The sequence below is a fragment of the Pan paniscus genome, chromosome 4 (genome assembly GCF_029289425.2).
Source record: "Pan paniscus chromosome 4, NHGRI_mPanPan1-v2.0_pri, whole genome shotgun sequence".
Classification (NCBI taxonomy): domain Eukaryota; kingdom Metazoa; phylum Chordata; class Mammalia; order Primates; family Hominidae; genus Pan; species Pan paniscus.
The window spans coordinates 77,903,812-77,918,582 of record NC_073253.2 but is presented as its reverse complement, the minus strand read 5'-3'; the positions used below and the strand labels follow the sequence as shown (position 1 = coordinate 77,918,582).

General features: G+C 37.7%; 1 protein-coding gene across 2 annotated transcripts in view; it reads right to left on the bottom strand.

Annotated features, from left to right (window-relative positions):
* The window catches only part of ZFR (zinc finger RNA binding protein), a 90,611-nt gene that overhangs the window by 31,624 nt on the left and 44,216 nt on the right, over nt 1-14,771 (bottom strand). For both annotated transcript variants that reach the window (XR_008625396.2, XM_034960212.3), the window contains exons 9-14: nt 13,936-14,132; nt 11,173-11,292; nt 9,107-9,252; nt 4,202-4,364; nt 2,401-2,606; nt 1,486-1,636 (exon numbers count right to left, since the gene is read on the bottom strand). Coding sequence is in view for 1 of the 2 variants with exons in the window: in XM_034960212.3 (XP_034816103.1) it covers nt 1,486-1,636; nt 2,401-2,606; nt 4,202-4,364; nt 9,107-9,252; nt 11,173-11,292; nt 13,936-14,132 (983 nt within the window). In the remaining variant the exon portion in view is untranslated. The remainder of the gene's footprint in view (nt 1-1,485; nt 1,637-2,400; nt 2,607-4,201; nt 4,365-9,106; nt 9,253-11,172; nt 11,293-13,935; nt 14,133-14,771) is intronic.

The window sequence follows — 14,771 nt, the reverse complement described above, 5'->3', positions numbered from 1 at the left end:
AGAAAGTCTCAGTCAATATCCAGAAAAACCAGGATTTGCTGTAATTTGGTAGACACGTAATAAGCTCCATTTTATACGAACAAATGAAGACTCTACAGAAACTACATACAGTATTTCCAGTATAGTATCTAGGTTTAAATCCTAGCTCTGATACTTTACAGTGATGCGATGATAGACAAATTATTTAACTATCCTGCACCTATTTCTGTAAGATGGAGAAAATAATTGTACCTAACCTATAGGGTGGCTGGAAGATTAAATGAATCAACTATATAAAGCACTTACTATAGTATAAATTAACTATAAATTAATTTTATTTCACTTGCTTATCCACTTATATAGGTGGGTTTGAAGAGTATTCCACTTTTAGCTTAACTGGTTGTTAGTTATTTAGTTATGATATATTCCTTGGTTTGCAGTTTTACTAAACACCACAATTAGGATCAAGATGTTTCTCGCAAATTCTATGATTCTTCCAAGGCTTCCAAACCTTTTATTTTCCCCCTTCATTGCCCTAGCAGCCTCAACAGGAGTAAGAAGTAAACACACAACAAAGCCAATTCTCCTGGCTCCCGATAATTAAAAAAAAAGACTCATCTACAATAAAAAATTTCCCATCTGGAATAATGGTAATATAAAACAAGCAACAGTAAGTGCAGAGTTGTCAGAGTTTTAAGTTTAATAGTGTGCTTCATTGTCCCTTTTGTCATCAGTTGCTCTGCTACAGTAAGGTACTGTTCTAATTCACTACTGTAGAATACATGTTACTAATGAAAGCTGATTCCTTGAATTTAGAATGCTTTATTAAATTGCGAGTTTTATACCCTCAATTATTAAAGGAATCACTATTTTAAATCTCAGTCATTCTGACAAGCTAATATATAAAATTTTTATAAATTTAAGCTTAAAAAAAGTTTGTTTTTGTAGGACCCAAATAAAATTATTAGTTTTGCATTGCCATGTTTTGCTGGATGGAGACGAGAAGTATTTCCTACCATTATAAACATGTAGAAAACTGAAAATATTCACAATAAAACTGGGGAAATTAAAATCAGAAAGACTATTTTAGTTACTATATTTTATTAAAAGCATTAAACTAAATAGGCAAGAGATTCATGAATTAAAAAAATTTAACCTTGCTACACATGGGATTTTTTTTAAAAAAATCACTTTGTCCTAACAACTGCCTTCTTATGATTCAAGTCTTGGAAAAAGAACAAGAGAAGGAAGGCATATGCTGCAATTTTACATTTTTAAATAAATCAGCAAGATGGCTTCATGCCAAATATAATCACTATAAAACCTAAAAAAGATGAAGTAGAAAATAGTTTCATCAGTTTGCACAATCAAACAAAAAAAACTCAATACAGAAAGTCAAGCCAAAATTTTAAAGGCTGGCTTAGGTTTAAACCGAAGCACAGTCAGTCCCGCCAAAAACTTCTGAACCAGACAAGGGGTAAAAATGAACATTTCCATAATACTTACAGCAAGCTGTTTGGGTAGGTTTTCTGCAATACGGCTTAATAATGTCTTTGAAGGTTTCTCTGAGCACAGCAAAACAAGGTTGACATTTCTATCTCCTCGGAGAAGTAATCCTTTTGCCAATACTCCCACTCGCAAAACTCCTTTCAAAGCTCTGCAGTAAAATAAAATATTATGATATTTCTCTGCTTAACCGGAAGCATGATATTCTGTAAACATACAATAGTAAGTGAAATAACTTTTGTACCATTAAAATTTCCATCAACCGCAGTAGAAAGACATCCAGCATTTTTAGAACTATACTTCATTTAAGCAATGTGGATAAAAAAAAATAATAATAAAGAGCTAAGTTCTTTACAGAAAGACAACTGCAAAGCAATGGACATTAACACTTCTGTTTCTTATTTCACAAGTCAGAATAATAAGAGTTATGTTTAATGTAATACAAAAATATTTCCAAATGGTAAAAGGAAAATAAAAAGTTACAGCTAATAATGCAAACTTGACATAAAGACATTACTAAAGCTTAGGCTTAATCATGCTTTACAGTCAGTGCTTTAAGGAAATAGTTATTAAAACAACGACTGAGTGTGGGGCAGAAGCAACAAACAAATAAGAACAGAAAAACAGCAGCTGAGTACAACTGTAAAACTATAATGGCTGCTTTGAAATAGACTCAAAATAGTTTATATAAACTTAAAATGAGTACAATTACAAGGTTAGACACTACATGTGTCCATGGAACTTGTGTATTTCTATTTTTGCAAGCAGCTGCAGAATACATGAAATATCGAACACAGGCATGGTTAAAACACAGAACTCACACCAGAGTTACCAGTCATAAGCTATATTTCAAATGTAAGAAGTCCACATAAGAAAAACCAAAATTACACATGGTAAATAACTTTCAAAACACACCTGTCTTTACCTCCCTCTTTCTTATCATCTCCCTCTTTGTTCTTGTTCTTCTCATGTTCAGACAAACTGTCTGAAACGAGTTTTAAAGCACGTTCAGTAATAGAAACAATTTTCTGAACTGCCTGTAACTCCTCTTCAGTTGGATAAATGGTGGCATGTTTTGTCATTACATAACGGTCATCAGATGAGTCAGGACGACGTAAGGGCTACAGAGAAACAAAGTTGCTCAATTTAAAAAAAAGTTTCCTGAGCAAAAGCAAATTATATTTTTCAACTATACATATTTGTTGTATCTTTTCAATAAGAAAGCCTTTATCTTCTTTTTTCCATTTCAGTAAAAACGAAAATGCAAACTATGGAAAGTTATACCATCAAGACTATATGTATGTATGCATGCATGCATGCATGTACACCCACTTTGCCTCAAAACAAGTAACATTTATAATACATATAAACCTAAAGCTATGAAAATGCTCTTTACTCAACCTTAAAAACCAGTGATTCTGAAACTTTCTTTGCTTTCAGTAATTCAAGTCTTACAACTGCCAACCCTCTGAGCAAAGATAAATGAGAGAACAGGTTAAAGAAGAGAAGTCTACTTTTTTCTTGTAACTGCTCTATAGAGAAACAAATCTTGTTTTTGGTAGACTGAACTTACACAAGATGTCCCTTTTACCCAGCTTCTGCATCTCTCAAGATGCAGATTTTTCCTATAGTCTTAATAACACATCAACTCTGGGGCTTATCTTAAAACCATTTTATCTACCCCTTATCTTTCACTCAATTTAGAAGTAGTATGTTTTAGATGGTCAAAACTGGAAGAAGGAAAAAAGATTCTAAGCCACTGGTAATGGAAAAATAAGAATAAATTTCTATTAAAAAAAATTTTTATAGACACTGGGTCTCACCATGTTGCCCAGGCTAGTCTTGAACTTCTAGCACCAAGCCATCCTTTCACCTTGGTCTTCCTAAAGTACTGGGATTATAGGCATGAGCCACTGCACCCAGACCAGTAAGAATAAATCTAAATACAAAGCAGTTGCCTTCAACATCAGTTGTTCCTGACAGGTATAGAGGCTCATGCCTGTGTACCGGCTATTCGGGAAGCTGAGGCTTCGGTGAGCTATGATCATGCCACTGCACTCCAAAGGAAAAATAAGAAAAGAAACAAGAAAAAAAATTAGTTGTTCCTGCTCATGTAAGGAAAACCAAAGGCAAGAGTCTCATGTGAAAGAACAGTTGGCATAAAAAGCTCCGTTCCCGTTTAGCATATACTGAAAATAAGAAAGATACCCAGAAATTCTATGAGGTCCTTACACAGAAGACACAGGAAACATATTCCCTTCCTATAAAAAATGGAGGAAAGATTCTAAATCAGATAAAAAACTTGTATCAAGCTGGGTGAGGTGGCTCATGCCTATAATCCCAGCATTTTGGGAGGCCCAGGCGGACGGATCTCCTGAGGTCAGGAGTTCAAGACCAGCCTGGCCAACGTGGCGAAACTCTATCTCTACTAATAATACAAAAATTAGCCAAGTGTGTTGGTGAGCACCTGTAATCCCAGTTACTTGGAAGGCTGAGGCAGGAGAATTGCTTGAACCTGGGAAGCGCACGTTACGTGCAGTGAGCCGAGATCACGCCACTGCACTCCAGCCTGGGCGACAGAGCAAGACTCTGTCTCAAAAAAACTACTAAGATTACAAGATTATTAAGTCTAAACACTAGCCCCTCCAAAATTGTTTTCTTCTAATGTTGAACCAGTCAAACTTTCACCCCTTGTATCACCAACGTGGACACTCACTGCAGGCCCCTGAGGCTGAGGAGGCATGCCTGGTCGGACTCCCAGAAGGCCTAATGGGCCTGGAGGACCATGAGGATAACCTCCATCTGGCATTCGGCGGCGATCATCCCAATGATGTTGTTCTTCCTCCATTCTCCTCCAGTACATGTCCTCTTCATAACGTCTGAAACATAAAGAATGACATTATAAGCATATGAGGAAAAATACAGCCCAAGAACTTGCATCAATAGTGACATAAAAAGCAATAAAAAACCCCACCAACATCAGCCTAGCTAAAATTTCTTCCCAAATGTATCTGATTTTCCATGTTTGCTTTCATTGCGAAGTAAATGAAAGAGAAAAGAGAGCATGAAAAGCAGAAAATTTCAGCCTGAGGAAAAAGTAAAAAGAACAGGCATCAGAAACCTCAGTTTCTTACCTCTCTCCTGCTTTAAGTATGAATTAGAAACCCAATGCCACCTAAAGGAGGCAGGCCAACACTGTGAGTAAATGACCTGAAGTGCACAGATCAACATTTGGGAATTTTCTTCATGTCCTCAAAGAAACATGCTCTTTCCTATGTCTCTACTATGAAGAAAAACAGTGCAAGGCAGTGATAAATGGCAAGTCATAGTCAGTCTTACTGTTGGGGACACATTAAGGGTGTTGGGAATTATGGTAAAGAACTTGTCCTGGCTAGAGATAACAGCTGCTGCAACTCAGCTCCTATTAATTGTTGCCATAAGGGAATACAATAGTCCCCACCATTCTCATCGCCGTGGTTTCAGTTACCTATGGTCAACCACAGTATACAAATATAGAAAAGAACGTTCCAGAAAGAAACAATTCATAAGTTTTAAATCTTGTGCAATTTTGAGCAGTGTGATGAAATGTTGCACTGTCCAGCTCCATCCCACCTATGAATCATCCCTTTGTCCAGCATGTCCACACAGTATACACCCTACTAGCCTATTAGTTGCTTAGTAACTAACACCGTTATCAGATGGAAAACATATAGTATATACAGGGTTTGGTACAACCTGCGATTTTAGGTATCCACTGGTGGTCTTGTAACGTAACCCCCTTGGACAAGGAGGGACTACTGCACAGGCTGTGTTGCTGAGGTCATCAGGATTTTTGTGAAACTTCACGGTTGCTGGTTCAGATTACAAAATACTATGCATACCAAATATAACACCTCTGAGCTGAACTCAGAATGTGGGCAGCTAGTGTACAGCCTCTGCTTTACTGACCAACATGTGCGAAATCTACTTTTTTTTTTTTTTTTTTTTTACCATCTCCTCCCCTCTGCCCTCCCAGTTCTTTCCTCATTTTCAACTTCAAACTAGGATACCAATAATTCCCAAGGGAAACCATGTGTCCACAGCAAATTCTGTTAACAATTAGGTTAAGGTTTTACTAATGTCATCTGTTAACACATAAGAAAGAAGTGCGCTTCCTGACTACCATTACAGAAACTACCAATTTCCTCAGGTTGGGAATAAGCAGTGCTTTTTTTTCCCTTAAATTGGCAGAGTCCCACTCTGTCACCCATTGCAGTGGCGTGATCACCGGTCTCTACAGCCTTGACCTCCCATGATCAGGTGATCCTCCCACCTCAGCCCCCCAAGCAGATGGGAATACAGGTGTGCACCACCACGCCCAGCTAATTTTCGTATTTTTTGTAGAGACGGGGTCTTGTCATGTTGCCTAGGCTGGTCTCAAACTCCTGGGCTCAACTGATTGCCCGCCTTGGCCTCCCAAAGTGCTGGGATTACAGGCAGTGTGTCACCGTGCCCAGCCAGCAGTGCTTTTTAGGATTAACCACCTAGGGACTGATAGAAACCATTCTTCTATCTATGTTATTTAGGCTTTGAGGAAAAAATGAATAAAAACAGCTTAAACGTTCTGGAAAATCCTGTTCGTTTCAGTTTCTAATAGTTTACTGTTGTTGCTAACAACGTTTAAGTCAAATAAGGGCAGGGACCTTTATCCATTGTTTACCAATTTGTGCTCACTACCTAATACAGTTCCTGGCACACTGTAGATGCTTAATAGTTGGTATTATCAGTGAAAGAGGAAAGCACTGTATAATCTAGCTATAGAAGAGAATTCCCAATATGTTACAAAGGCAGAAACTTCATAAAGGACATTAACTGATAAATGTGTAAAAATTAAAACCAACACATACATAATAGTAAAAACTATTTAAAGGTAACCCATAAAAAAGGATTATTAATAATAACAACGTAAGAAACGTCTGTACAAATCAACACATAAGAAAAAACAGGCAATTTACCACAAAAGAAGTATAAATAGCCAAACATGAAAACAATTCAAACTGAAACAAAATGGCTATCACATTTAATTGGTAGAGATTTTATTAAGCTGTAGCAGGGGTTCTCCAGGTGCAATTCAGGGACACCAAGTGGTCCCGGAGACCCTTTCAGGAGATCCATGGGGTCAAAATTATTTTCACAATAAGGCCAGTCGTGGTGGCTCATACATGTAATTCCAGCACTTTGGGAGACCGAGGTGGGCAGATCACTTGAGGCCAGGAGTTTGAGACCAGCCTGGTCAACCTGGTGAAAGCCCATCCCTACTAAAAATGCAAAAATTAGCCAGGCGTGATGGCAGGTGCCTGTAATCCCAACTACATGGGAGGCTGAGGCAAGAGAATCACTTAAACTCAGGAGGTGGAGAGTGCAGTGAGCCAAGATCGTGCCATTGCACTCCAGCCTCGGCAACACAGTGAGACTCTTTAAAAAAAAATTATTTTCATAATAAATACTAAAGACACTTATTTGCTCTTTCATTCTAAATGTACAGTGAAATTATCCAGAGGCAACATGTGTTATTCACCACATATGAACACAAAAGCAAACATGAGAATCTTGCTGCCTTCTGTTAAAACCAGACATTAAAGAGATGTACAAAAATGTAAAATAGCATAACTTTCCCCACTATTCTGTGGAATAATTTTTTTACTGTATTTTATTGATTAAATATATCGTGTAATATTTTAACAAATATACATGTAACCATATTTCAAAAAATAATTAAAATGTCATTTTAAAATGAATTAACAAATATTTAAATTTCTTAGTTTTAAATTTTTTTTTTTTTTTGAGACGGAGTTTTGTTCTTGTTGCCCAGGCTGGAGTATAATGGCACGATCTCGCCTCACCGCAACCTCCTCTTCCCGGGTTCAAGCAATTCTCCTGCCTCAGCCTCCTGAGTAGCCGGAATTACAGGCATGCGCCACCACGCCGGCTAATTTTGTATTTTTAGTAGAGATGGGAATTTCTCCATGTTGGTCAGGCTGGTCTTGAATCCCGACCTCAGGTGATCCACCCACCTCAGCCTCCCAAAGTGTTGGGATTACAGGCATGAGCAACTGTGCCCGGCCAGTTTTAATTTTTAATACAGTAAGTCTTGACAGATATAACCCACATAAGGACTCTTTGGAGTCCTTGATAATTGAGGATAAAGGATCCTGAGACCAAAAAGTTTGAGAACCACTGAGTTATGCTATCCAGTACAGGCAGACATGTGAGTATCCTTCAAACATTTCCATTTCCCATATTCTATTATTAGCAACTAACGATAATGTATGCAGTAATATCGCCTCAATAGGTTCACATACTTGGTGAAAGAAACAAAAAAGTGCCTCGAGGAGGGTCAATATATTAATAACTATAATAAGGAAACACTGGAAACTACCTAAATATCTAAACAATAACAACAAGGATTGGTTATGAAGAAAATTTTACATATGCACAAAAATTACTATGTCCTCATGAAAAACAAAATAATCCAAATTTAGTTTTTAAAGTTGAAGGTATGTAAATGAAAAAAGTGGATTATGAAAATACGTGTATGGTATGTTTCTGCTAAAACTGTATTTTAAAAGTTATACAAAAATATTCACAGCAGCAATATTCATAATAGTCAAAATGTGGAAACAAGTTGCATGTCCATCAACTAATGAACGAATAAACAAAATGTGGTACATAAGGATGTATTATTCAGTATTATTTAGTCATAAAAGACAATGGAATACTGATACATGTTACAATCTCGATGAACCATGAAAACATGCTAAGTGAACGGTGCCAGACACAAAAGACCATAGACTGTATTAAGTTGATGCAAAAATAATCGCGGTTTATACCAAATGAATTTATTAATTCAAATCGTCATCTGGCACAAACCGCGATTACTTTTGCATTAACCTAATATGACTCCATTTATATGAAATCTCTAGAATAGACAAATCTATAGAGACAGAAAGGTTAGAGGTTGTCCAGGGCTGGGGCTGGGGGAGATACTAGGTATGTGGGACACATGGGGAATTATTGTTAATGGGTACGTGATTTCTTTTGAGGGTGATGAACTGTTCTAAATTGATTGTGGTGATTGTTACACAACTCTGTCACTGTATAAGTTTAGAAGATATGTTATATTTCAATAAAACTTAACATTTATATCTTTATATATATATAAATAAATATTTGAAATATGTTTTCTCAATTCTCCTTCCCTGTAGCCACTAAAGTTTCTTTATGGACATTATTAACATGTAGAATCTATCAAATCTTATACTTCTATCAGGTAATGTATGTCTATTTTGCTTGTTTCAAACCGAGGCACTTATTTATAATATGAAACTATTTCTTCATATGTTTAATTTATAAAAGATGCCACTTAAACATATAACTCTAATACCAAGGCCACAGTAAAATATTAGTATAGCCAGTAACAATTTTAATGCATGTCTTTCCTAGACCTAGGATCTTCCTCAAGAGTGAAAATTGGAAGTAAATAAATCTGGATTGCTTTGAATGGGAGTCACATGCTCAGAATGGCTAAGTTTTTAAGAAAGGCTGAACCACTTACCAGGCTATTAAAAGTTAAAGATATTACCTCATTTCCATTCTCCAACGCTCCTCTTCTTCTCGTCTTCGCCAGTACTCCTCCTTCTGCATTTGCTTCCTCATTTTCTCTTCTTGAATCTTTCTTGCTCGAATACTAGGCTTTACTTCTACTTGCAAATCTGGATTTACTTTTTTCTATTAATATAAATAAGACATTTAAAAAACAGCAGCCCCAAAACAATCTACATGTATTTTTAATCATACAATTATACTTATTCTTTAATCATGGAGGCTTTTAGTTGCAAGTTTCCCACTAGAGAGTAAAATCAATATAATTAAGGTAAATCAGAGAAAAGATTCAAAATACATTAATAAAAATTATGTAAAAAGTATGTAACTTAGTGCTGACCAACAAAAAGTCATGAAATCCTTAGAAAAACTAATGGATATTTAATTTTATTTTACATTTGACCCTTGAACAACAGGCGTTTGAAGTATATGAATACACTTACATCTATGCTGCTGAGTTTCTTCTCCCTCTGCCACCCGAGAGAGTAAGACCAACCCCTCCTCTTCTTCCTCAGCCTACTCAACTTGAAGATGATGAGGATGAAGACCTTTATATGATGACCCACTTCCACTTAATGAATAGTAAATATTTTCTGATTTTCATATTTTCTCAATAATATTTTCTCTTCTCTAGCTTACTTTATTCTAAGAATACAGTATATATGAGATACACGACATACCAAATACGTGTTAACATAAAAATAACTGTTTATGTTATCAGTAAGGCTTCTGGTCATTAGTAGGCTTTTAGAAGTTTTTAGGGAGTCAAAAGTTATAAGCAGCCTGGAGTCCCAGCACTTTGGGAGGCCAAGGAAGGCAGATCACTTGAGGCCAGGAGTTTCAGACTAGCCCGGCCAACATGGTGAAACGTTCTCTAGAAAAATACAAAAGCTAGCCAGGCATGGTGGCACATGCCTGTAGTCCCAGCTACTTCGGAGGCTGTGGTGGGAGGATCACTGGAGCCTGGAAGGTTGCAGTGAGCCATGTTCATGTCATTGTACTCCAGCCTGGGCAACAGAGCAAGGACCTATCTCAAAAAAAAAAAAAAAAAAGGCAGGCAAATTTTTGACTGCGTGAGGGGCCCCTGACCTCCATGTTGTTCAAGGGTCAACTGTAACTGTTTATAAACAGATGACTCTAAATGTCTACGTTGGGGTTAAAAAGTTTCTTTACATATTTAAGTACTACCCTTTTACACTGTTTTAATTTTCACCTCCTCCGTGTTTAAAACAGAAAACATGGATCTAGTACATCAATCTAGCCTAGTTAAAAACTTCAAATACAGGCCAGGCACGGTGGCTCACGCATGTAATCCCAGCACTTTGGGAGGCCAAGGAGGGCGGATCATGAGGTCAGGAGTTCAGGCCAACCTGGCCAACATGGTGAAACCCCATCTCTACTAAAAATACAAAAATTAGCTGGGCATGGGGGTGCATGCCTGTAATCCCAGCTACTCGGGAGGCGGAGACAGGAGAATTGCCTGAACAGGGACCCAGGAAGCAGAGGCTGCAGTGAGCCGAGATCATGCCACTGCACTCCAGCCTTGGCTACAGAGCGAGACTCCATCTCATTAAAAAAAAAAACTTCAAATACAATATCTGATTTATCTTAACATTTGAAGTGTATTCAGTGAAGAATTCCTACACTAAGATAAGTGAAGGGATTTTCCAACATATCAACTCATCTCAAAGTTCATTTTGGTGGGAATTCTACCAGATAAAGAAGGTGGATAAAGAGTTGAGACTTTTTTCAAACATTTTATGTGAATTAATTATCTTTACATGATTGCTTGGTCCAGGCAATGCTTCAGTTTTTGCCACAATTACTAAAACTGATGAGAATGTTATTCTTCTTTAAGTATAAAAATGGATAAATAAAAACCAAACATCCATCTGAGTCTACCAACATGACATGCTAATCTTAGAATGGGACATCATGGACTTGGCAAGCTGTGTTTAGATGCTTTGTTTTACATATAGAATGCTCTGGGTGTTTTTTGTTTTTGTTTTTTGTTTTAAAGAAGGTAATAGCTGAAATTTTACTCACTTTATATTGAAGTCTGTGTCTTCGCCCTTTTAAGTGCATCTCCTTAGCATTGGGATCATTAAAGCTGCACTCGCATAATTTACAATGGAACCGAATTACTTTTCCTTCATCATTTCGTACCTTGGTGTGGAAAAAAAATTCAAGAATCATCATAGTTGAAGATTATATCATTCATAAACCCCCACATATTATTTGATGAAGTTGTACACGGTTAGAAAGAAGTGGCAATGTCTATTACATTTTTTTTTTCCCCAGGACAGAGTCTTGCTCTGTCGCCCATGCTGGAGTGCAGTGGTTTGAACTCAGCTCACTGCAACCTCAGCCTCCTGGGTTCAAGCGATTCTCCCGCCTCAGCCACCCAAGTAGCTGGGATTAAAGGTATGTACCACCACGACCGGCTAATTTGTTTTTTGTATTTTTAGTAGAGACAGGGTTTTACCATGTTGGCCAGGCTGGTCTCAAACTCCTTGTGATCCGCCCACCTTGGCCTCCCAAAGTGCTGGGATTACAGGCACGAGCCACTGCGCCTGGCCTATTACTTTTTAAAAGGATAGAAACTGTAGAAATGGGAATGAAAAGTTGGAATTTTAGCATGCAAGATGTGATAGCATGTGTTTGCTCTTGTATCTTTTTTTTTTTTTTTTTTTTTTTTTTTTTGAGACGGAGTCTTGCTCTGTCGCTCAGGCTGGAGTGCAGTGGTGCGATCTCGGCTCACTGTCAGCTCCGCCTCCTGGGTTCACACCATTCTCCTGCCTCAGCCTTCCAAGTAGCTGGGACTACAGGTACCCACCACCACGCCTGGCTAATTTTGTATTTTTAGTAGAGATGGGGGTTTCACCGTGTTAGCCAGGATGGTCTTGATCTCCTGACCTCGTGATCCGCCCGCCTCGGCCTCCCAAAGTGCTGGGATTACAGGCGTGAGCCACCATGCCTGGCCACTATCTTTCAATTTAATATTTTTGTATGTATGTAAGCATTTAGATTTAAATGTAGCTAGATGTCTTAAATTTTCTAACAGTTACTGAATAATTGCTGCTGGCCAAGTATTGTTCTTGAAAATGAAGATAAAGATGAATAATAGCATTATTTTGGTATACAAAATTTCTCAAAGCTCAAGGTTTTATAATATGTAACTTTATGGAAAATTAAGATGAAATTTTTTCTAACTGAACAGTTACAGGAGGACAAGTACACTTGAGTCTTACTATGAAGTCTATTATGAATACTGAGTTCAAATTGTCCAAGCTTTAAGATAGGTTCTGAATGTAATTCTCTGAAGTTTAGGATTAAACAGTATCATCAAAAATTGGGTGTTCTGGTTGAGAGCTTTTTTTGAGATAATCAAATCTTACTCCTTTAAGAGATGAAACTTAAAAGTCAGAATTATTTCTGAACTAATTATATATTCCATAACCCAGCTATCCACCTTGTAAACAAAGAATTCAATACACAATTTTTCTTTTTCTTGTTTTCTTTTCTTTTTTGTGAGACAGAGTCTCACTCTGTTGCCCAGGCTGGAGTACAGTTGTGTGATCTCGGCTCACTGCAACCTCCACCTCCCAAGTTCAAGTGATTGCGCCTCAGCGTCCCGAGTAGCTGGGATTACAAGTGTGCGCAACTACTGGCCTTGAACTTCTGGCCTCAAGTGATTCACCCACCTCGGCCTCCCAAAGTGCTGCAATTACAGGCGTGAGCCACTGTGCCTGGCCATCAATAGATAATTTTTCTTGATAGGAAAAGGGATGCAAGAACAAATATTTATTTAAAACCTACTAGGCTAGGCGCAGTGTCTCACGCCTGTAATCACAGCACTTTGGAAGGCCGAGGCAGGCAGATCATGAGGTCAGGAGTTCGAGACCAGCCTGGCCAACATAGTGAAACCCCATCTACTAAAAAAAATACAAAAATCAGCTGGGGGTGGTGGCATGCACCTGTAATCCCAGCTACTTGGGAGGCTGAGGCAGAAGAATTGCTTGAACCCAGGAGGCAGACGTTACAGTGAGCCAAGACTGTGTCATTACACTCCAGCCTGGGTGGCAGAATAAGACTCTCTCAAACAAAAACAAAAACAAAAACTCTCCTAGATGCTAGACACCATGCTAGGTACTTTATTTCATCTACTCTTCACAACTTTGTTAAGGAATATCCCAATTTTATAGATATCGACACTGAAGCTCAAAAAACATATATGCTCTAAAGTCAAAGTAAATAGTAGTCATATGCCACTGTATGTCTTTCTGCTAACAGCAGGTATTTATCCAGTCCTCTCTGATATCCCTTCACTCCTTTATTTTACTGAGTTTACTTTACCTGTAAAACAGCAACAGTCTTCTACTCCACTGGAGAAACCAAATGAATATATTCTGTTAAATCAGCAAACTTAATTTTATCACAAAACTGACTATTCAAAAATAAATATATTGGTTCTCTTTATCAACATTTTTGCTGCTCAGAACTTTTAAACTTTTATGATAGTTGAAGGATGTATTACAAGAATGCTTGCTAGTAAATAGAAAGTTACTCTGCACACCACAGTGGCAATACACAGGGAAAATAATATAAAAGTTAGCAAAAAAAAATCATTATGATGTCACTTAGGCAGGCTTAAAGGACATGCTTTCTTATAACAAAGATTCCTTTAATATTCTTTAAGCTAAATCTAAAATACAATTAAGTATATTTAATTTTACACGTAACATATGCTCGTAATGCACTTCTTCCCTTTATCCAATTTCACAGCAATGGTATTCTCAAATCAATTACCTCTTCCACATAATCATGGCCCACTGGCTGCACATCACTCTGTAAAGCAGCAAGAGATGCAGGTGTGACTGGTTCTGACACTGTGTCTTGCTTTACTTCAGGAATCTGCACAGCAGAAGTGACAGGAGTACTTTTAACACATTCGGTTCCTTTTATGTCTTCTGCTTTATTTCCTGTTGACTGCAGCTTATTACCACCTAGAAAAGTATCAAAAAGTTAAAAAAAATTTTATTTTTGTATAAATATATATACCTGATAAGACGAAAACTTCAGATAAAGTTCTTTTCTGCTAATAGTCAAACTCCTAACTGACATACAACAGATGAGAATTTTGAAGAACTACATAAACTACTTGGCTTTTTTACCCTATTAGTGAAATACGTTTCTGAATTTTTCTCTTTTCCATCTTGGAACACCCAACACCCTCCTCATCCCCCCTCAAAGTGAATAGCAAGTACCTGAAATGGTAAGGACTAAGCCTAATTGATATTTGTAGCCCTAGTTTCTTGGCAAGTGACTGAAATGAGTAATATTTATTCCTTAAAAACTGCTAACTTCCAGTTGGGTGTGGTGGCTTATGCCCTATGATCCCAGCACTGTGGGAGGCAGAGGTGGGAGGATCACTTGAGCCCAGGAGTTTGAGCCTAGAAGTTTGAGACCAGCCGGGGGAACATGGCAAAACCTGGTCACTACAAAAATTAGCTGGATGTGATGGTGCATGCCTGTAGTCCTAGCTACTTGTGGGGCTGAGGTGGAAGGACTGCTTGAGCCTAAGAGGTAGAGGCTGCAGTGAGCTGAGATCGCACCACTGCACTCCAGGCCTGGTCAGACCCTGT